The 23,830-nt window shown below is 43.0% G+C and overlaps 1 protein-coding gene across 1 annotated transcript in view; it reads left to right on the top strand.

The window, feature by feature from the left end:
* The window catches only part of MYLK4 (myosin light chain kinase family member 4), a 159,728-nt gene that overhangs the window by 21,276 nt on the left and 114,622 nt on the right, over window positions 1–23,830 (top strand). Inside the window, exon 2 of the mRNA XM_075585825.1 lies at window positions 12,189–12,456. Coding sequence (XP_075441940.1) covers window positions 12,189–12,456 — 268 coding nt within the window. The remainder of the gene's footprint in view (window positions 1–12,188; window positions 12,457–23,830) is intronic.

Below are 23,830 nucleotides of genomic sequence, written 5' to 3'. Positions count from 1 at the left end.
AGTAGATTAGCTATTGTATGTTACTTGTTTTTTTGCCAATATTGGTTTAAGTAGAGTACAGCTGCAGTCACATCTATTTAGCCGGAAAAAAGGAAAAAAAACTGCGACGCACCACCAATGAACAAGGGGGTGACTAAAAATGTATGAATGAATAAAGTTTATTGAGTCATAGGCAATAAAACCGCCATGTTTCGTGCAAAGTGCGCTTAATCAAGGTCCCTTCAGAGCTAGCCTCTTTCAGGGACATTTAAATACCCCGTATTAAAAAGCCGGTACCTACGTTGTCACGCAACAGCCGTCTCTGTGTAATCACGTTGGGTATTCATCCACAATTAAAAAAACATTTTAAATAACTTTATTTAAACCTACATTGAAATATCCAAAATAAGATCACCTTATCACGTTAAATGTAAAAATAGGGAAAAAATCAATTTGGCTTCAAACCAAAAGGTGTTAAACATATTCCCAAATACTAGGTGCTGTTTATCAAATATGGACAAAACTATAGGAAACAAGTAAGCATAACAGATATATTTGTCTCCAGTTAATAACTGGAAAATCATATTTCCTATATTCGGACCCATAATGGTCCCGTTGTCCACATTGAGTATACACTATACCAAACATTTTCTCAAAAAACTAGACTTTTGACACTAGACCGTAGGGAAAGTATAAAGCAAACAAAATGGATCTGTAGCAAAAAAATACAATAAACATAAAAAATAAATGAACAAATATATGAAATAAAAAATGAGTAAAAAATAAGAATAATAAATATAGAAATCTATTAATAATTGATTTTATAATGAAGGGGGGTGGAGAGAGGGAGGAGAAGGAAAGGTGAGAAAAGTAAAAGAAGAAAGGAAGAAAAAAATACCAAAATAAAAAATAATAAACTTTATAAGAAATTGCTCAGATCCCAATCTGAATAGTGTCCTCTAAGTATTCTGGTACGTAAAGTAAAAATCCAGAACATTTCCCTACGGTCAAGCTTGTTGACCCTATCCCCACGTCTGGTCATAGGTGTGACCATTTCAATGCCTTTGCACTTGAAATTAGTTAGATCACCTTGTGAGCATTGTGACACATATTTTGACACCGGGTGATTCTGCTCACCCTTCTTTATTAGTCTAACATGTTGCTGAATTCTTTGTTTCAAAGGTCTTATCGTCCTCCCCACATATTGCTTTCCACAGCCACAGGTCAGAAGATACACCCTAAATTTGTGTCCCAATTGATGAATGATTTTGTGAGAAAATTTCTGCCTGTGACTGTGGAAACAAAACAGCAGGAGGCCTGCATAACCTTGCAGACATTACAATGGCCACAAAGAAAGAAACCTTTGGATCTGTCAATAATACAGTTGTTCTGAAACAAAGAGGCGAGGAGAGAGGCTGTTGGCCAGGGTCTGGGCCCTTCTGAACACAAATTTAGGACCATCATCCACAAGTGTCCTAATGGATGGGTCCAACTGGAGTATCCCTCAATTTTTTTTAACAATCTTTTTGATTAATTGTGCTTGGGTGCTAAATTGTGTATTAAAAAGGGGGAATCACTTACAGTGTTTTCTCTCTTTTTTTCTGGTCAAGGTGGAGGCTCTCTCCATATTCCTCACTACCTCCATTCATTTCAACAGATTTGTATCCCCTGTTCCTAAATTTTTGGTACAGTTCCTGGGATTAAGTTAGTTAAGCTAAGCTTGGTGTTACATCCAGACACTGAAATACTGTAGGTCTTTTACAGGGTATTGATAAGGGTAAGACCACAGGGGCCTATGCAGAGAGCAGCGAATTTTCGAAATTCGCCATTTTTTGGAGATAATCGCGCAGAAAACAGCAGAAAATGGAGATTTCCGAAAATCGCGCCAATTTTTCATTTCTATTTGTAAAACTCGCCTCGCGGCTGGCGAGAACCGCAATCTCGCCAGTTTAAAATATATCCGTATGCAGAGAGGCGCGAACGGCATCTAGCGGCTGTTCGCGCCAATAAAATGGCGCGATTGTCTCCGTTTTGCCTCGCCAAAAAAAACTGGCGCTCGCGGCCATTGCAAAGGGAAAAAAAAAGGCGCGAATTTGTTTTTACATGTTTCCGAAGCGCGCATCTCGCCAATTTAAACTCGCCAGACGCATCCATGTTAAACATAGCAGAATTCGCACTTTTCTGCATATGGAGATTAAAACTCTCCAAAAAAGCTCCTTTTTATGAAATTCGCCATTTTTAAAATTCGCTGCTCTCTGCATAGGCCCCACAGTTAGGTATGATTTAACTAACATATTGTTATTTATAGGGTTCTTTTCCTCTACTATCTTCCCTTTTTTAACTTTAATTAAACACCTATTCAGGGTGTTGATGTGAATAATGCCGCCTTTGGTGTAAGACAGGCATTTAGGTAAAGTCACATTTTATTTGCCTTGATTAAACAGAACTCTGTGGATCTGCCCCCCAGGAGATTTACAAATATCTACCGACTAGTCAACATAAAGTATCAAACAGTTAGACCATAGTTTCTGAAGCAGGGTCTCAGAGATAACAAACTATGATGTGATTTCAAAGTATTGTTTTTGACAAATGTTCATTTAAAATAATATAAAAAGAGGAATTTCCCATTACAATTGTGAACTCTTCCATCGTATTAACACAACAATTACGGTATAGCTGCAACTGCACATGTACATTATAGTTCAAAGCATAGTTAATTTTATATTTCAGGCCAATAAGTGTAATAGAAAGTTAGCTATTGCTAAAATGATGAGGTTCCTCAGGAATTGAGGTGACCCCCCCGATGAAGCACATTGCATGTGAAATGTGTCGATGTTACAACATTGTCATGTGTGGTCGCTTGATGTGGTTGGACCAATTTTCATGGCCTGTGGACTCACCCTTAGTGTTATATTACAACATTTTAATTATGTACCCCTGGTGTGCTTTTTCTGTTTATTTATTCCTTTTTGAGATCTCTAATTGGTAGAACTTTCTGAGGAGCGGCTACTCTGAGAAGGGTTCAAGTGGAAAGTTGACCAAACACAAGATATAATCACTGAAAGTCGGTGGCGCTGAGGAAACTATAAATTTGAGATTTCTCTGGATTTTTTTATTTTTATAATTCATGGTTCCTAGTGGGAAACTTTGGCTTATAACATTATTTCAGTAACTAGTATCAGTAAAGAACAAACATATGGTGAGATTCACTTCACACATGGCCCTGTGTTAACTGCTAGTCAAGTAAATGGCAGTTAATGCAGGATCAAGGTGCAAAAAGCCATATCGCACCTAAGAGAATGGCGAGGCTATAGCGAATTTGCTATCTATGGTCCATATTTTGGGACAGGAAGAAATGTTTGGCTAGGTATCTATTGGCTGCAGTACAGGATTTCTTTTGGCTTCCCCTGGATCAACATTCTGTAAGAAATAGGAGAGTGCCAGGCCCCAAAGACTGAACTTGATGAACCCTGTGTCTTCTTTCAGTCTAACTTTCAGTGTAACTATATTCCATGCCAGTGGACATTTGAAACACTTCCTGCCAAGAACGTTGATGATGGTGATGAAAATGTTTAATATGTGTAATTAATTAACAACTTGAAAGGAAAAATATTTATGTTTATTTGCACTGGTACAGAACGGGTACCAAATTCACCATTATGTTCAACTGAAAGGCAATGCACTACCTAGAATAATGTAAGGATACAGTAGGTGCAAAGCTAGAATAAAACATTAATTGACAAATAAGTGATTTGTTGTTGTTTCTATAACCTATTTATTAATGTGTGAATCTGAAAAAATTAACGTTTGATCAATTTATATTACTTATGCCGCTTGTTATAATATAAAGCAACCACTGTGTTTTAAAATACAGGAAAGGCATGGGCTCAGTATGTCAATATTTTATGCAGGAAATCAACAGATTTACTGAGGCGCATTGTGGACTATAATAAACTGTAGCAAAGTGTTTTGTACACTCTTTGAATTTCCGTCACTTACAAACACACAAATTCCACAATTTTACTTTAGTTGTAGTATCTAGAAAGAAAGGCTGCGTTTATAGTAGGCGCTCGCGCGACGAAGCGCATGGCGTTGTGCGCGCCTGTCGCTCGAGCAATCTCTGCACTGTGATCCGAGGCATGGCGGAGGCGTGGCCGTGACGTCACGAGGCTGGTTCGCCCTCATTGGCTGAACCACTTCATGATCCGACCGCCCTATTTGCTGTGCCCGTGCTTACAAAAAGAGTTGAATAAGTATGGCGGTATGAACTTTGCCCCTTTTCACCTACCAGTAGAACTTCTGGTGGCAAAAGTGGACAGGCAGGGGTGCGTACGATGTTTCTGCAGCAAATGTGATTTTCCAGAGGGAGAACTGACTTGGGGACCCAAGAGTGCTTGCTGCGGAGCACAGTTCCTGCAACCCATGCTGCTGCGGCCCACGGAAACCGCAGAGAAAGATGCGACAGACCCCTCTACTGGGCCGGTCAATGCTGCCAATCTACCTACCTCAAGAGTGGAGGTTTTGGAGGGCCCGTGTGCCCTAACAGCGGTTCCAGACTCAACTCCAGAATCGGTTCCAGATTCGGTTCCAATGACGGAACCACAGATGTTCAAACCAACGAAGGGTAAGGCGTCCCTACCCCCATTCTCTTCTACTGACAACAGTATCTAATCAGCCGTGGTGATGCGCCTGCCGGCGGACCACTCAAGTGACGCTGAGGATAACGGGCTGATTGACTCACCTACTGCGGACTCTGCTGTGGGCCCGTGGGCCCTGCCACGGCCTGTCCAGCCTTCAACGATGGTACCATCGGTCCCAGGCTTGGGATCAGTACCTGCCAACGACGACAGGGGTGAGTTGACTGCCCCAGGGGTGTCGGGTGTGAGCTCCCCGGTTATCGTAGAGTATGGTGGCTTCAAAGGTAGGGTCACCCGGGCGATGGGCTCACCCTGTCATTGCGTCCTGGTGGAGGTGTCTCCCCTAGAAGATCTCTGCAGACCAGAGAACCGATTTGACCCCATCAAGGTATCCAGAACAGCGGCTATGCGTGGCACTTACTCCTACAAGAGGAACCTTAAATCCTTCTCGTCTCAAGACATGGACCTGCATGTAGATATTGTGATGTCCCCAGAAGACGTCACCACTAAAGAGATTGCTGGAGTGAACAAAGACTGTGCTGTGACCGCTCTAGTAATTATTGCCTCCTTTATGCGCACGCTGGAGCACTTCATTCACCATGTGGTGGACCGAGGCAAAGGGCAAGACCTCCTGGCCCACCTCATCCATGTCGCGGATGGCCGGGTAAAAGTTTGGTACCAAGACCCCTTACTATTCCTTCTACCAGGGGGAGGAGATGGTTTGGGATCAGAGACTGTAGCCCCTGATCATGAGCTCCAAAAGACTCCCAGGAGTCAGTCACTCAATCAGTTAGGGGTACCCCACTATGAGACTCAGCTGGCCTCGGGTATCAACGTGATTTGTTGTGTATCCTATGCAATGCATTTTTCATTATATAACTCTCTGTTATATGTCTGGTACCCAAGCGAGGTCGTTGGGATTTTACCAGGGGGAGTGTATAGCCCTAGTATCCCTCAGGGGATTGTCACATGCTGCGGCTTAGTCAATAGGGCGGCTGCATTTTCAATTAAGGCCTTTTCAGTGCAAGGGAGCCTGTGCTGGCAGTTTTGAATAGGGACAGTTAAGAGAGGCTGCAGTTACATGTTGCTAGGCAACCAGTGAAGCTGTGAGAGATGACAGTTTAGACAGTTTTTAAAAAAAGTGTCAGTTGGAGCTGGGTGAGTTAGGGTGTGTGTGCAGGGAGCAGTAGCCCCTGGCACTAGGCCTAGTTACCCCCAGAGGCCCAAGATAAGTGTCCATTGCCCCAGTTTGTGGTTGCTTCAGGGACAGGCCCTTCTTGAGGAGTTCTGCCCCTTTAGCTATTTGGTTAAGTTAGAAGCCACTCAGTAGTGCGCAGCCTGATTACTGGGTCTGGGCTCAGACCCACCAGAGTTATATATATATATATTTTTTTTTTTATAAAAATATTTTACCAGGAAGTAATACATTGAGAGTTACCTCTCGTTTTCAAGTATGTCCTGGGCACAGAGTAAAACAAAATAATACATGGTTACAAATACAGTTACATAAATGAACAAGGTATACATTATATACAAGACATTGCATGCACAGTTAAAGAAAATATATATTATGAGCGTATGAAACAGTTACAGACCAGATTAAAGTGTGAGACAGCCTTAGATTTGAAAGAACTTAAGCTGGTGGTGGATATGAGAGTCTCTGGTAGGTTGTTCCAGTTTTGGGGTGCACGGAAGGAGAAGGAGGAACGTCCGGATACTTTGTTGAGTCTTGGGACCATGAATAGTCTTTTGGAGTCTGATCTCAGGTGATAGGTACTGCATGTGGTAGGGGTGAGGAGCTTGTTCAGGTAGCTGGGTAGCTTGCCCAGAAAGTATTTGAGGGTGAGACAGGAAAGGTGAACTTTGCGCGTAGACTCTAGTGATGACCAATCTAGTTCTTTGAGCATTTCGCAGTGATGTGTGTTGTAGTTGCATTGGAGAACAAAACGACAAATTGAATTGTAGAGGGTGTCAAGTTTGCTAAGGTGGGTTTAAGGAGCCGAGCCATATACTATGTCTCCATAGTCAATAATTGGCATTAGCATCTGCTGTGCAATACGCTTTCTGACCAGGAGACTTAGGGAGGATTTGTTCCTGTAAAGTACCCCTAGTTTGGCATAGGTCTTGGTTGTCAGGGTATCAATGTGCATCCCGAATGTTAAGTGGGAGTCAAACCATAAGCCCAGGTATTTAAAACTAGTGACAGGTGTTAGGGTGGTTTTAGCGTTGGTTCTAATCAGGAGCTCAGTCATTGGAAGCTTTACAAATTTAGTCTTGGTCCCAAATACCATTGTTACCGTCTTGTCAGTGTTTAAAAACAGTTTGTTTTGGGAAATCCAGTTTTCGAGTCTCAAAAAGTCAGACTGAAGTATGTGTTGAAGGTCAGAGAGGCTATGGCTGTGTGCATACAGGATTGTGTCATGTGCATACATGTGTATTGAGGCTTCCTTACAAGCTGTGGGAAGATCATTAATGAACACTGAGAAGAGTAGGGGCCCCAGAACAGAGCCTTGCGGGACACCACAGGTGATATCCAGGGGGTTGGAGTTAGAGCCTGAGATGGACACATGTTGGGATCTTCCTGATAGGTTTAAAGCATGTTTCCCTATTCCAGAGCTCTGGAGTTTGTTAAGCAGGATAACATGATCAACTGTGTCAAAAGCCTTTGCAAAATCTAGGAATACTGCACCAGTGAGTTGTCCCCGTTCCATTCCGCACTGGATTTCATTGCAAACTTTTAGCAGGGTAGTTACGGTGGAGTGTTTGGGACGAAACCCAGACTGGAATTGGCTAGGGAAATTTGTCTTGGTGTAGAAATCGCTTAATTGGGAGTGGACACATTTTTACATAACTTTGGATAGAATTGGGAGAAGTGAGATTGGCCTGTAGTTTGAGACAGTGTTTTTGTCCCCACTTTTGAAGATTGGGACAACTCTGGCAGTTTTCCAGGTCTTAGGGATATGGCCTGCAGACAGGATAGAGTTGACTATGGACGCAATTGGTTTGGCAATGGCTGGGGCACCAAGTCGTAGGAACCTAGATTGTAGTAATTCGGGTCCACATTGGCTGCTTAGTTTTAGTTTGAGGAGCGCTTGTGTAATCTCCTCTTCAGATACTGGGCTAAATTGAAAATTGTGGGCAGTGTTGGGAGGGGTGGGACTATAGGGGTACTCCCAGGATGAGATTCAGGTTTGGGGTTTGTGCTGCGTTTCGCTAATAAGTTAGTGGCACACCCCACAAAGTAATCATTGAATGCATTTGCAATGTCAGTGGGGTTTGTCAGAGTAATATCCCCCTTAGTGATATTACTTGGTTGTTGATGGTTAGCAGGCTGGAATATATTGTTGATAACCTTCCAGAAGTTAGCTGGGTATGATGTATTTTGGTGGAGATTGTCAGAGTAATATTGTGCTTTTGCATACATTGTTTGCCTTGTGCACACGTTCCGCAGGCATCTGTAGTGATTGAGATCCTTGGTAGTGCCAGTTACTTTGTAGCTTTTCCACAAGGCATCCCTGAGACTATCTTCTCGGAGGCCCCGCCAAGCAGTGACTGCGGCCGGCCGGTTGCAGATGGATCCCCGTCAAAGTACAGGCGGTGCGAAGCTGCAGTGATATTATCCACGCTGGAAGTCACCCCACGCGTAGGAGGACATCATGTCGGATCAGGCGGATCCACTTCAGTGTATAGCGACACCCGTGGCTGGAGCCCGGACAGGTATCTATAAAGAGTGCACCAACACGTCCAGGGATAGCGCTATCTCCAACACACGTGGGTGGGGTTTGGACATAAGGTACTTTGGGGAATACCTATGTTGATGTGTGCACCCGGTGCACGTCCATGTGTGTGTTTATATGCATTATTCTGTGTGGTACAGGTACCAGAGTTATTATTAGTAGTTACAACAGTAAACAGTTATTAGCATACACTGTGTGCGTGTTTTATTATTGTGGTTCCTGTAAGAGGACCACCCCACTCAGGTGGGAACCCTTACAGGTGGAGGCGCTGTGTACAACGAATCAGGTAACCCCAGGCTCCCAGTGGCGGAGGTTCAGGTCTTCTGTGAGCCTATCAGGTAACGCACCACACCCAGTAACCCAAGTATATTTCCCCACATGGTCCCCACCTGCGATTGGGGGGGGGGGGGAAATGTGTTACACCTTTAGCCCTGGTCTCTTTTCAACCTCAGAAACCCCCTTACCTGCGCGCCAAGCAGTCGCGGGTGTCGCCGGAGGCAGCGACGGACCCGCCGGCACGCCGAGAAGGTGGGGGCCAGAGCAGGGACCCCTCCGAGGCTCTGCGGCGCACCCGGCTAGCGGGGGCCACCATTGTGTCTGCTCGCGGTTGCGCAGTGTAGTCGCACACGCGCTGTACAGTGCCAGGAGTGCCGGCGGCAATGTTAAGGTTGGCGTGAGGTCGCACATGCGTAGAACCACCGCGGTAGCCATTACAGGATTGCGCAGGCGCAGTAAGGGTAGCGCACGCGGTCCCAATGCTAAAGAGATCCTGAGTGGACTACAATTCCCAGCAGCCTCTGGGGATTGCCCTTTCACCCACATCACGTGCAGCCAGCCAGCAAATAGGGTTTTGCAGCTTCTCCTGTGGAGGAAGGCTACAATGTTGCGGGGACCACGGCAGTTGGAGCTGGGAGCAGGAAGGGGAATGAAGGGTGTAGGGAGTGAGTGGCTCCTACACCAGGTAAGGTAGTTCCCCAGATCCCAGGCAGGCCCCAATCTCCACCAGGGTAGGGGGTAAGTACTGAGGGACGGCCTCTAGGTTAGGGACCCTTCCCTTAGCAGTGTGTGGAGTGTATAGTCTTGTCAGTGTCACGGCTGTCAGTGCTGTGTGCGCTGACAAGTAGGCACAGTGTGTGTGTGCAGCACGGTTGCTGCAGGTACCAGGTTGGTTGCAGTGCGTTAGCTGCAGGTACCGAGTGAGTGCAGTGTGTTTGCTGCAGGTGTTAGGTTGAGTTAGTCAGAGGGGATCCGGGAGGTGAAGGGAGAGGTAGAGTGAGTGCAGGGGGTCAGTGACCCACCTGCATAGGACAGGCTACCCCGTAGGCCCCTAGGAGTGTTCCCTGAAGTCACCAAGGTTGCTGTGCGGCAGGGACGCCCATAGTGGTAGCGAGCATCACCCTTTACTGTGTAGACAGCTAGGGACAAAGGGACAAGCGAGCGGAGCAGGCTTGCTGGTGAGTCGTCTGGGACCAGACGGCTGGACATTGAGACCCAGGAGGCAGACCGCTGATTCATCTGACCCTTTGCGAAGAGGTACCGGTCACCGCCGTGACCGGAAGGTACTATAACAACAAGTGCACCAACACCGGTCAACAGGTGCTGATCCCGCCTTAGGCTAAACTCTTTAGGAACACTGAGCAAGTGGTTAAAGAACTGAGCCTATACCAACACATTACCGAGCACGGACACGGTGTGGAGCACGCGGTAGCGGGACTGAGACAGTACTCATTAGGAGCGTGGCTGAGCCACTTCCGTTGTAAGGACGGTACCAGTTGTTAGGGTGTTAGGCATTGCTGCTAAGGTTATGCGTTAGGATATGGGTGTGTATTGATATGTGTTATTGCTACGTTGCATTATAGAGTGATAAGGTTGCCGTGCATTATCATTATTACAGTAAAGTTGGTTGCATCATACATGTGTGTGTATGTATTTCTTGCCCAGGAGAATCTCACATCACGGGGATCCTGGGTAAGTGGAGGTGCTGCGCTAAGTAAGTGTATGAGTGTTACCCCAGGCTCCCAGCTAGCGGAGGCTCAGATCTCCTGGAGCCGCAGGTGTTGTACAGTGACCAGTAGTTCCTTTGGGAGGGTTCAGAAAAAGGGCTACACACCTATAATACAAAATATATATATATATATATATATATATATATATATATATATCTTTTATGGGTGTTAGTGATTTATTGTCACTTTGTATTTCCGTTAACTGTGACAGTAGTTTTTTACCTTATAGGCGGTTTTCTACTGATATTGAAAAAGTGAATTATAGACAGTGCTTTGTCAATAGTTTTCTTGTTTGTGTGCGGGTCACATTTATTTAATACTGTGACTATATTTAGGGTGTTCAGGGACCCTTGGTGTTACCCGCACCTAATTCATTGTTTGGTGGATTTTTTTTGCCTAGGTGGTTCTGGCTGCTGCTTGTTTGTACTATGAGTAATTATTTATTCACAGAAAGCTTGGTGGGATTCATGGAATGGTCTCCCAACAGGGGGTACAGGCTGATACAGGAAGGAAATTCAAAAATACTTGGAATAATGATACAGCTATCCAAAATATAACAGAAAACCGAGGATGCAATAGGGCTGAGGTTTTACAGCAGATAGGAAAATAGGCAAAATAGGTGGGCCAAGTAGTTCTTATCTGCCATCAATTTATATGTTCCTATGTGAGAGCATCTTGAAATGTAGATAAACCCTCTCACTGCTGAGGCACAAGTGGCAGCAACTCATATACAGCAGTAGCAAAGCAATACTTTATGCAAACCTCCAATACTGAATAGGTAATTAATCCAAATCTACAGATGCAGCCACCAAGGTTTGACCACATCTCGGGATAAAAACCACAAAATGCCACACAAGCTCACGAGGTGGTCCGCAGCAGACTAATGACCCAGCGGATTAACACAGCGGGGGTTCCTGCTGTGTGACCCCTACCGGGTTCTACCTGTCTGTAAGAGACACGCAGTAAGAGATAGGCTGAATCAGTCACTTTACCTGTGCGCCTCTAACAGGTGATCGCAGGGGTTTTATTTTATTTTAATATTACAGCATTGTACCAGGGGGTCTCCGGAGCTGAACCGCATTGATTTTAGGTCCGGGAACGCCCTGCTTCCCGAGTTACAGGCCCCATTATGGGGTGCCGTTATCCCCCTTGTTTGGTTAAATGCCCCGATCACGTGGGCCGTTTCGAGGGAGAATTTAAACATGGCCACTGGGATACCAGCACCCCATAACGGGGCATGTAAATCAGGAAGTAGGGGGTCCCCGGACCTAAAATATATGCGGTTCAGCTCCGGAGACCCCTTACTACAATGCTGTAATATTAAAATAAAATAAAACACCCACGATCGCCTGTTAGAGGCGCACAGGTAGAGTGACTGATTCAGTCTATCTCTTACTGCGCGTCTCTAACAGACAGGTAGACTCAATAGAATTCACACAGCAAGAGTCACATTCAACACCGGGACCTCCGCTGTGTTAATCTGATGGGACATTACAGCTTCTGCAGACCCACCTCGCGAGGTATTTCATCGAAATCTCGAAATTTGGGGGGAGAAATTGTCGAATCTTGGTGGCTGCATCTGTATACGAAATGATATGCCATAATATCCTGTGCTAAATTTCTACTGTGACACCTTCACTGTGTGTACTAAAGCAAAGCAATGCTTTGCAGGACTGTTTGATGGGGAGAGGTAAAGGTGATAATGACCCAAATATCCCATCAGCAATGAAACCAAAATGAAAGTAGTGATCCTGAATATATCCTGAATATAGCAGGTAGAAGTGATAATAAAATGCATTACAGGTTATTTTTTATTTTTCCTTCCACAGGCAGGACAATGGAGAGATGGAAAGTCCAAAATGTGCAGCGATTACTGATGAAAGGCTGGAAAATAGTCAGAGCCCCAATGAGAGTGGTGACATAAAGTCACACATATGTATGTCGTTAAAAATGAAGAGAATAGAAACAATCAACACATGTTACAACAGTGAGATGATTGGAGAAATGTCCTGCTCCCATTTCCAGGAAGTCCAAAGCATTAGATGTGTTTGGGAAGAAAAATCCAGTGAGTCTGACGGTGAGACAGAAAATGAAGAGGTAATATTCTCTATGTGATTCATTTTCTCAGATAAACTTTGCAGGAATATTTATCCAGTGGTTGAGTTACATTTTGAAGAATAACACATAATTCACTAGCTGGATATAGGCATTAGCGATTGTTAATATTTGTTGAATTATCCCATCTCCGTCATTCGCCACCTTGGTCAAAGATATGTTTTGTTGAAAAATTAATTGCTACAGTAACAATTAATTGTTTTAATAACACCATCAACTTCTTCAGCTCTAAGTCAGGAGGAGGACAACCTCACCAACACCAGGGTGACAAAGTTTGTCCCCCCCCCAAAAAAAACTAGATGTTGGCAAGACTACAAGTGGGTTACAGAGAGTAGCTATCCATGCCAAACTAAGCATACATGTTGTTATTACAAATGTGAGTGAGAGGAAAGAGGTTGAAGATGGCAGACCTCTCAACCTGTGAGGGAAGGGTGAGAGTAGAAATTACATCCTCCTATTCCTCATCAAATTTCCAACTGATGGGTATGGATACCAAGGCTCAAGTTCTTCTATTTGTGACTGAGGAGATGGAGGGAGAAGGGATGGCTGAGAGAGGAATTGAGGCAGAGATGGAGAAGGTAGACGGCAAGGATGATGGTGAGAGTTGTGTTTCGGATAGTGTGTGTGATTCACAAACTGCAAATTCAAAGTGGGACATGACTGAGTTGGATGGTGATGGGATCCTTGGTGCAACAACATTTGTAAGTGGTTTTGGTGGTAGTGTCTCGGTAGAAGGTGATGATGATCATAATAATAATAATGGTCAATCACTCTGTAAGCAGCTGGTTATTGATATGGTTTTGAAACTAGAGTGGGTTATTGAGCATTGACTTTCTCTGAGGGGCATGGAGGTTGGGTTAGGGGCAGGACATAATGGAAGAAACCTGGTGGGAGCATTACATCAGGGCAACCTGGATCACATTCCCTGGTTTGCCCATTTACTCAGATTAATAGTTACCAGTTTCTTAGACCTGTGTGAGGACGTGCAGGAAATATTATTAACACCTTTTAAAAATCTGGGCAAACATGAGCCTCTTTTATACAGCTCGTAATGTCTTATGTTGCATACAGCAGTCAAACAACCTGCCATGCTATAAGCTGAAAGTGGAGGTACCCATTCAGTGGAACTCAATCATGTACACGCTAGAGTGGCTTAACAGTATGAGCAACACAACAGTGAATTATTACTTGTTGCCCATCCAGTGACATTTCATTGGAGAGCTGCGTGGGCTACCGAGGCTGTTTAATGAGGCTAAAGTGAAGGGCTATGGTCTGACTCATGACCGCTAAAAGAGTACAACAATCACTGGGGAGGAGAAGGCATAAGGGTCTTCATAGTAGTAGCAAACAGAGTTATTCATCTCGTTAAGTGTTAACCCTACATCAAACCAAGGCATTGGAGAAGGGCCTGATGGTGATACTCATTGTTGTATTATCAGTAGTAGTAGTATAGTAGTTCCCTGTTGAACATGTTGCCACATTATGGTTTGTGTGACCGCAAATGGAAGAGGCGGGAGCAAGGAAGGCATACATGAGTGACACAACTTATTTATCTTCCAGTTCTGACTATTTAAATTACTGAGTTTAAAAAAATAAAAATAAATAAGAAATGTGACCTGAGGCGTGGCCCCCAGCATGTGTAACTATAATTTATTTATTTTAGTTATAAAATGTTTTACCAGGATGTAATACATTGAGAGTTACTTCTCATTTACAAATATGTCCTGGGCATAGTTTTAAGATTACAAATAATACATGGTTACAAATACAGTAACATAAGTGAACAGGGTATAAATTATATACTGTACAATACGTTGCATGCACAGTTAAAGATAATATATATTATAGGCGTATGTAATAGTTACAGACCAGATTAAAATGTGAGACAGCTTTAGTTTTGAAAGAACTTAGACTGATGGTGGCTGTGAGAGTCTCCGGCAGATTGTTCCAGTTTTGGGGTGCACGGTAAGAGAAGAAGGAGCGACCGGATACTTTGTTGAACCTTGGGACCATGAACAGTCTTTTGGAGTCAGATCTCAGGTGATAAGTGCTGCATGTGGTAGGGGTGAGGAGCTTGTTCAGATAGGTGAGTAGGTTGCCCAGAAATAATTTGAAGGAAAGACAGGAGAGATTAACTTTGCGCCTAGGCACAAGTGATGACCAATCTAGTTCTTTGAGCATTTTGCAGTGATGTGTGTTGTAGTTGCATTGGAGGACAAAGCGGCATATTGAATTGTAGGGGGTATCAAGTTTGCTAAGGTTGGTTTGGGATGCCATATACTATGTCCCCCTAGTCGATAATTGGCATTAGCATCTGCTGTGCGATCTCAATGAGTGTGAGCTCAGCTTGGTCCACCAAAACATATTGGGTCTACAATCTAACTAGTAGCTGTGTGTAAAGGCTTACGTTCATGAAAATGAATAAGCATCTTTTTGCAAATAGTATGTTATGCCAGTCTGCATCTCACCAACTCCTGAGGAGGAAGCAGATTAAATGAAAGAGTACAGATGTTTTTTTATTTTTATTTACATTTTTATAAATTGCTTCCAAATGTTATTACAATTTTCTGATTGGACTGCGGAGCTGACTGACTGAGCGGCCACCAATGTCATCCCACCAATGGCAGATATCACCAGTGCCAAACCACAAGCATTAGCACTAGTGTTCCCCACCGCCGCTATCAATATCATCATCATTGCCAGTTGTCAAAGGCACCATTTAAATTATATTTTTTGTACCATTTTGTGGGGTCCCAAACATGTCAGCCACAGACAACATCTATATTGGTGTGGCACAGTGCTTGGCTTGTTTAGTGTATGTCCTAACGGTTCCATCTGTCACACAAGGGTGGAAGGGCCTCCCGCCTCCCTTTTATTTTCTTGTTTCCCTGTGACGAGCAACTCCTTTTTCAGCACATTGTTTTTGTGTGTGACTGCTTCCACAGCAGCAGGGTCTAGTAAGTGATAAATTCAGTTACAAATTAGAGTCTGACACACACACACACACACACACACACACACACACACACACACACACACACACACACACACACACACACACACACACACACACACACACACACACACACACACACACAATCATACCATTACAGTTTCACACACTGTCTGGGGCAGATTCATGGAGCATTGGTATGGATTAGTGCAGGGTGTGCAAAGTTTTTCCCATGCGCCCCCTGCCTGCTTTCTCCCCCTGCTCGCGCCCCCTCCTTACCTTGTCTCTGGTGTTCTGACGTGGCAATGTCATTTGACGCCGCGTTGCCATGGCGATGCATCGCCAGAAGCCGCCGGAGACAAGGTAAGGGACCTTACAGAGACCTCGCAAACTCTCCCGGCATTAAATTTAAATACTTTGGTTAAGAGCGCGAGGCCTTTGTAAGCGCCGCATCCCCCCCTTATTCAGGTCAATGGGAGTTATCGCCAGATCAGGTGCGCTAACCTGTACCAATTAATCTGACCCTCTGAATCTTTGTCTCTTCTCTCGACTTCCTGTTTTTTACAAACCAACATCCAACACCCAGACCTTATGTACTTCATTTTTTGCTTACTGTGAAACTTAGGGTGTTCTGCTCACGGTCTTCTGATATTATACTGAAATCTTGTTAATTTGTCGACATGGCAATAAAAAAACATATGGTGACTGCGGTCTCACTCACGTATCTAATTTGTCGACATGGCAATATTAGCCATTTGAGGTTTGGTGAAATGTTTCGCAAGGAATCGAAAAACACCAAAAATGTCACCAATGCATTTTAAATCGTTTCTTGCATATCTAGGTTTAAAAATTACATATATATCTGGGTTGATCCAAAGAAAGGATCAAAAAGGTTCCCTCACAGTTGAGCACTCAATGTATGGAGTGGAGTAAGCAGACTAACACTGGTCTACAAGATAAATACTGTTGATAGGTCAATTAGGCCCATCATAACCAACTTGGCCAGGAAAAACAATAAAGTTTTATTCAAATATATATATATTAAAAACCACATTCAAACATTAAAATAACCCCGTTGTGAAGTGGCAGGATCAGCAAAAATATATATTCTATATATTGATTCTAATATCGATTTATTTTGCTGTCAAAAAAACGTCAAATTACACAGACTCTATTGTCTCTCAATTGGTAGGTAAGTATAAGCAGGTGGTATCATGTAACATGTCTCTGTGGCATCTTAGTAAGCAGAGATGTCAATCATATATTAAACACTGCACAGTAAAGCGAAGATATATTAAGTATCAATCTCAGCCTAGGTACATGCCGTGTATCATGCTTCTATAGCAAATTCGTAATCAAATAATTGTTCATATATTTGACTTTGTATCTTGATACAATGATATGGTATAGTATTGCCCCCACCATGGAGCCAGGTGACCGTTGTTATAGCTGTATTCTAGTCACTAAATAAACTTCTATGGTCTATGCTATATATAACCAGGTATAGCGTTGTTAGGTTATATTAATCACCACGGCGTGTTTGCACATATGTTTTGCTGTTTGTATCTAGTATGTAATATCACCGCTCCGCTTAAGTGTACATCCGCAACCTAGTATAACGCAAAATAGCATATTTCACCAAAATACATGAAAGGCAAATTGTATAATAACCTAACGGTGCATAGAATCACAGCTAGTACACCAAAAATCATTACTGCTAATACAAGCCTGGCGGGAGAGGTCTCCTGCTATTCCTACGTCCAGACGCTGCCACTTCTGATGACGTCACCTATGACGTCATCACGTCCCGACGATCGTTTCGCTTGGGCTAAACATGCTTCTTCAAGGGGAGGACAACTACTGCACTTGCGCAAACTTGCAACGCACCAGATGAGACATCCGGATGCGTTCCAAATTTTAAGGACCCGGACTAATGATGTCAGCAGGATGAAAACGGAAGATCAACTAACCCCCCTTATGCCTGCAGGACCGCAGGGAGACTGGCTCACGCGTGCGCAATAACTCACAAGTAGTCTGCACTTTTTGCGTTCCAAAATTATAGAAGGGTGAAGAGGATCGAGCGGATAACTACCGCACATGCGCAAACCTGAAACGCAAGCGTTCCAACTGCTAAGGACCCGGATTGATGACGTCAGCAAGATGGATGCCAGGATACACAGAAATGATGAGAATGTAAACTCCACGAGGATTGCTAACAGCTGTTGGGGTTATCTAACAAGAGATACAGACTGGACATTGGCTAGAAGGACTGAATCAGCACATGAATTCCATCAGCACTAATTCAACAGGTTGCATTGTGGGGGTTTGGGGCACATTTATATGTTGTTACAAGGGAATGTACTTATGCCATTGTCACTTGATAAAGACCATTATTGTCGAAACGTCGTGTTGGCTCAATAAACGAGTTTGATTTGCTAAACCATTGTGCCCTATGTTCCTTTGTTCATCTGTTCAGGACTGATTGCAGGCTTTCGTGCAAACACTGGAGCACCGGTAACTGTATCATTATTTTTCTTTTTGAGGTGTGCAGCATTTCTCTTATATTGTCTGGGGGCAATACTATACCATATCATTGTATCAAGATACAATATCAAATATATGAACAATTATTTGATTACGAATTTGCTATAGAAGCATGATACATGGCATGTACCTAGGCTGAGATTGATACTTAATATATCTTCGCTTTACTGTGCAGTGTTTAATATATGATTGACATGTCTGCTTACTAAGATGCCACAGAGACATGTTACATGATACCACCTGCTTATACTTACCTACCAATTGAGATACAATAGAGTCTGTGTAATTTGACGTGAGCCAGTCTCCCTGCGGTCCTGCAGGCATAAGGGGGGTTAGTTGATCTTCCGTTTTCATCCTGCTGACGTCATCAGTCCGGGTCCTTAACAGTTGGAACGCATCCGATGTCTCATCTGGTGTGTTGCAAGTTCGCGCAAGTGCAGTAGTTGTCCTCCCCTTGAAGAAGCGTGTTTAGCCCAAGCGAAACGATCGTCGGGACGTGATGACGTCATAGGTGACGTCATCAGAAGTGGCAGCGTCTGGACGTAGGAATAGCAGGAGACCTCTCCCGCCAGGCTTGTATTAGCAGTAATGATTTTTGGTGTACTAGCTGTCATTCTATGCACCGTTTGGTTATTATACCATTTGCCTTTCATGTATTTTGGTGAAATATGCTATTTTGCGTTATACTAGGTTGCGGATGTACACCTAAGCGGAGCGGTGATATTACATACTAGATACAAACAGCAAAACATATGTGCAAACACTCCGTGGTGATTAATATAACCTAACAACGCTATACCTGGTTATATATAGCATAGACCATAGAAGTTTATTTAGTGACTAGAATACAGCTATAACAACGGTCACCTGGCTCCATGGTGGGGGCAATACTATACCATATCATTGTATCAAGATACAATATCAAATATATGAACAATTATTTGATTACGAATTTGCTATAGAAGCATGATACACGGCATGTACCTAGGCTGAGATTGATACTTAATATATCTTCGCTTTACTGTGCAGTGTTTAATATATGATTGACATCTCTGCTTACTAAGATGCCACAGAGACATGTTACATGATACCACCTGCTTATACTTACCTACCAATTGAGATACAATAGAGTCTGTGTAATTTGACATTTTTTTGACAGCAAAATAAATCGATATTAGGATCAATATATAGAATATATATTTTTGCTGATCCTGCTACTTCACTACGGGGTTATTTTAATGTTTGAATGTGATTTATGTGTTTTTAATATATATATTTGAATAAAACTTTATTGTTTTTCCTGGCCAAGTTGGTTATGATGGGCCTAATTGACCTATCAAAACAAAGAAGAAGAAGAAGCAGGCACACTGTGTTACTCAAAAGGAGGTTTAATATGCCATAAAGTCCAACGTTTCGGCAGTCAAATACTGCCTTTCTCAAGGTGAAGGCTACCAAACACATGAAAACAGTCAAAATATATACCACCACCCCCCCCCCGACACTCACTGTCACTCACTTAGCACCGGCAGCTAAGTACCCCACCTCTACTGCTATTGATATTGAGTGCGTGTCTCATCCTCTGCCTCATTGACCTATCAACAGTATTTATCTGGTAGACCAGTGTTAGTCTACTTACTGCACTCCATACATTGAGTGCTCAACTGTGAGGGGACCTTTTTAATCCTTTCTTTGGATCAACCCAGATATGCAAGTTATATATCCCTCAGAGCACCTTTGGTCACCTTACAAGTATATTCATTACGTATTTGGATGAGCGGTTGTTTTTCCTTTATAGTTAAAAATTACATAGTAAAAGAATTTTTACATTTACAATAGAGACCTTTACACATAAACCTACACTTATTCCTCATAATATTCAAATACATTTAGGCGGTACTGGCTTGACCCTTTTGAAGTCCACACAGGATAATACTTGAACTATAGTGTTTTAAAGAACTTTAACAAAATATTCCACAAGATGGAGCTATAATCAACATAATGTGTAGCTGAGAAAATGGTTGCCAAACTGTACAACATTAGGTACAGTAGTTTTAGCGGGGCAGCTATTTTAATATATGCCATACACAACTAGTGTCTGTTTGTAGATATTACAAATAATAGATACCTGCAAACATATGGACACGGCATAACTGTTAAGTAGAATTTATCAATGTAATAACTCTAAATTTGTGATATAATAAAAGTGATTTTATATTGGCTTTTGATTTGTACTGATATGCATTTTAGATCACATATCTGAAATAATTTATGCAAATGACATACAGTACATGTCACAGCTTGATCTTTCCTGAGGATGCAAAAACTCAAATATAATTTAGCAATGTAGGAAAAGCATAAAAGAATGCAGTTTTGTGCTTCATAAATATTTTGTTGAATTATAATAAAATAGTTAACTCTGCCAGGCTTACAATTATAACCTGCTCAGTTGTCTGTCTGTGTGTGTGTGTGTGTGTGTGTATAGTATACAGTATATAGTGCAGAATAAATGAGTTCTTCTGTATTAGGTGATACCTTTTTTATTTGGACTAACAATTTATGTCGTAGGACAAGCTTTCGAGAGTTTTCCTCTCTTCCTCGGGTATCGCCGACCTGAGGAAGAGAGGAAAACTCTCGAAAGCTTGTCCTAAGACATAAATTGTTAGTCCAAATAAAAAAAGGTATCACCTAATACTGAACTCATTTATTCTGCACTATCGCAACTGGACTAACACGGCTATTTCCATTTTATTTGTGTGTGTGTGTGTGTGTGTGTGTGTGTGTGTGTGTGTGTGTGTGTGTGTGTGTGTGTGTGTATGTATATATATATATATGTATGTGTGTGTGTGTGTATGTATATATTGTGACATAGTCCAAAGATGTTAGGCAGCTTTCTGCCCCATTTTAGAGCAGAAAGTGCAGGAATAGCTAAAAATGATCCGTTCCACAGCTTCCCATTAACTCAGGCAGCTGGATGGAAAATCCAGAGCACAGATTACAATGGCTCTAGTTCTCCCTCACCTGCTCTTCTAATCACATGCACAGGTATTTAGAGCAAAGAGGTTTTGCATTTCACTCTCTCTCCTTAGAGCCTGGAGGCTGGGGGTATCGCTGCTCCCCTGTTTCCAGTTTCGGGGTTGACGGCCCCTCCAAGTATCACAGTACCAGAGGATTTGCCTGGACACGGGACCGAGTTCCCACCACGAACAGATAAGACAAAACAAATGTTTACTGCTGTTGCTAAAAGACTGTGCTGTATCTAAGTGACCCTAAATGAGAGGGCATTGTTTTAAGCTGGGGAACCAGGTTAGTTGGCCAGCAGCTGTTAGAGAGACTGATTTTGATGTGTAGTTAGATCCCTGAAAGGGATAGGATTTTGTTTATATAATTTGGTTTCTTTTTACTTGAAATAACAGTGTGGGAAATACTGTAACACTGAAATGAGTGAACTGCTGAAGTAAAGTATCTGAGTACCTCTAACCTTCACATGTTAAAGCTGCAGTACCTTACTTGGATGAAAATAAAGCAGGCAGAAGCCTGAGTTAAGCAGCATAATACTTTGCATGATCCTGTTTGTTGTATAATTAACCCTAGAAGACTGTGTCGGGAAGAACCCAGACAGACGTCAGCGCTACAAAAGGGGGGCGTTTGTCACATATGGTGGAGAATGCGGGCACGGTAGAATGATTGAAGTACACAGGCTGCTTTATTCCGGCGATTAAACTGACGAATTTTCATCCCTCTGTAGGCAGCCTGTAGGATGATAGTTGCGGCGCGTTTACGCCGATAATTTTCTCTTTCCCTTCTTCCTTGGATAAGAGCTTTGCAGTGCTTCTGAATTATTCTAATGCTTTTCTCCTTTTTCAAAACGTTAAGTTCCTCCACGAGAGAATTCTGTTTTGTGCATATATGTCGCAATTCTGTTCTCAGAGCGTCCATTTCTTCCTGGTGCTGGCTCTGAGTGTGCATCAATGCATTCTGTAGTGCTTCCTGCACTTCTAATTTTTCCTGAGTCAACTGTTTCTTTACTTTTTCTGCTTGGTCAGTCAAATCTGAATTTTCCAATTTCAGAGTCTCATTTTCTTGCTTTACAGTCTCTAACTCACTCAGGGCAATCTCATGGGTTTGCTTCAACATTCCCAGCTCTGTGTTCAGACAGTGGCCCTCCAGGCGTGAGTTTTGCACCTCTGTGCTGAGCGCGTGAACCTCTTGTAGAGCCTTCCCGTATTTCTGTTTTAGGATAGCCATTACGGTGTTGGCCTTTTCCAGCCTAGTCGTCACCTCTTCCAGCTCACTCCGTAAGAGAGACTCTGTTTTCTTCAAAGCCTCGTACTCCTGTAAAGCTGGAAGTATACACCTCTGTAATTCGGCGTTCGATTCTCGCTCTTCCATCCAACATTCTCGCTCCTTCTTGCTCCATTCTCGCTCCTTCACCAAATCCTGCCACAGGACTTCATAATTATGGCGGGCAGCTTGGAGTGCAGAAACCAAAGCCTCTTTATCCTGGTTCAAGGATTCAGCTTCCCTTTGCTCCTCCTTTTCCTTTGCCACTGTTCCCGTGACAATTCTGCCGGTCACTCCGGTCTGCAGCACATCTCGGCGCCTTTCTGACGCATGTCCTGACAGCGCAGGTTCAAGTGGCTCGGTCACTTCCCCTGTGACTTGAGGAACAGTTTTCTTTTTCTTCTTCTTTCTTTTTGCTTTATTAGCTCCAGAGATATCAGTGGTACTGGGCACACACTCACTGGTATCAGCTTCCACATCTTGCTTGCACTCATAGGGCGTTGCTTGCTTTTGCAGCTGTTTGTCTTTGAAAATGTTTGGGGGAACTGACCGATTTATTTTTTTTATTACACGTGTGGACTATGTCACGGACACTTAACTATGCAAATAAGCATTTTGTCAATATTACAATGTTATATTGGTTCTCTGTGTTGAAAATGTAGCTAAACTACAAATTAATATACAGGGTTGATGGCCCTTAAGATTACAAGGCTGTAGTATAAGAGAAAAAATATTGGTAGCTTACAATATGGAAAAAAAAAATGCACTTTTCGGTTGGTAAATTTATAATGAAGTTCATATTCGTATCATGTGAATACTTAATATTGTACTGAGGAGTTAGCTCAAGTATTTCAGGTAGGACGCTCACCCCAGTGAGGTCCATGGCCGCTCACCCCAGTAGGTGTGAGCTGGGGAGGGGGATATGTGACATAGTCCAAAGATGTTAGGCAGCTTTCTGCCCCATTTTAGAGCAGAAAGTGCAGGAATAGCTAAAAATGATCCGTTCCACAGCTTCCCATTAACTCAGGCAGCTGGATGGAAAATCCAGAGCACAGATTACAATGGCTCTAGTTCTCCCTCACCTGCTCTTCTAATCACATGCACAGGTATTTAGAGCAAAGAGGTTTTGCATTTCACTCTCTCTCCTTAGAGCCTGGAGGCTGGGGGTATCGCTGCTCCCCTGTTTCCAGTTTCGGGGTTGACGGCCCCTCCAAGTATCACAGTACCAGAGGATTTGCCTGGACACGGGACCGAGTTCCCACCACGAACAGATAAGACAAAACAAATGTTTACTGCTGTTGCTAAAAGACTGTGCTGTATCTAAGTGACCCTAAATGAGAGGGCATTGTTTTAAGCTGGGGAACCAGGTTAGTTGGCCAGCAGCTGTTAGAGAGACTGATTTTGATGTGTAGTTAGATCCCTGAAAGGGATAGGATTTTGTTTATATAATTTGGTTTCTTTTTACTTGAAATAACAGTGTGGGAAATACTGTAACACTGAAATGAGTGAACTGCTGAAGTAAAGTATCTGAGTACCTCTAACCTTCACATGTTAAAGCTGCAGTACCTTACTTGGATG

The sequence above is a fragment of the Ascaphus truei genome, chromosome 2 (assembly GCF_040206685.1).
Source record: "Ascaphus truei isolate aAscTru1 chromosome 2, aAscTru1.hap1, whole genome shotgun sequence".
In the NCBI taxonomy this organism is placed as follows: Eukaryota; Metazoa; Chordata; class Amphibia; order Anura; family Ascaphidae; genus Ascaphus; species Ascaphus truei.
The sequence above is the reverse complement of the archived record's forward strand: the minus strand, read 5'-3'. Positions and strand labels throughout refer to the sequence as shown.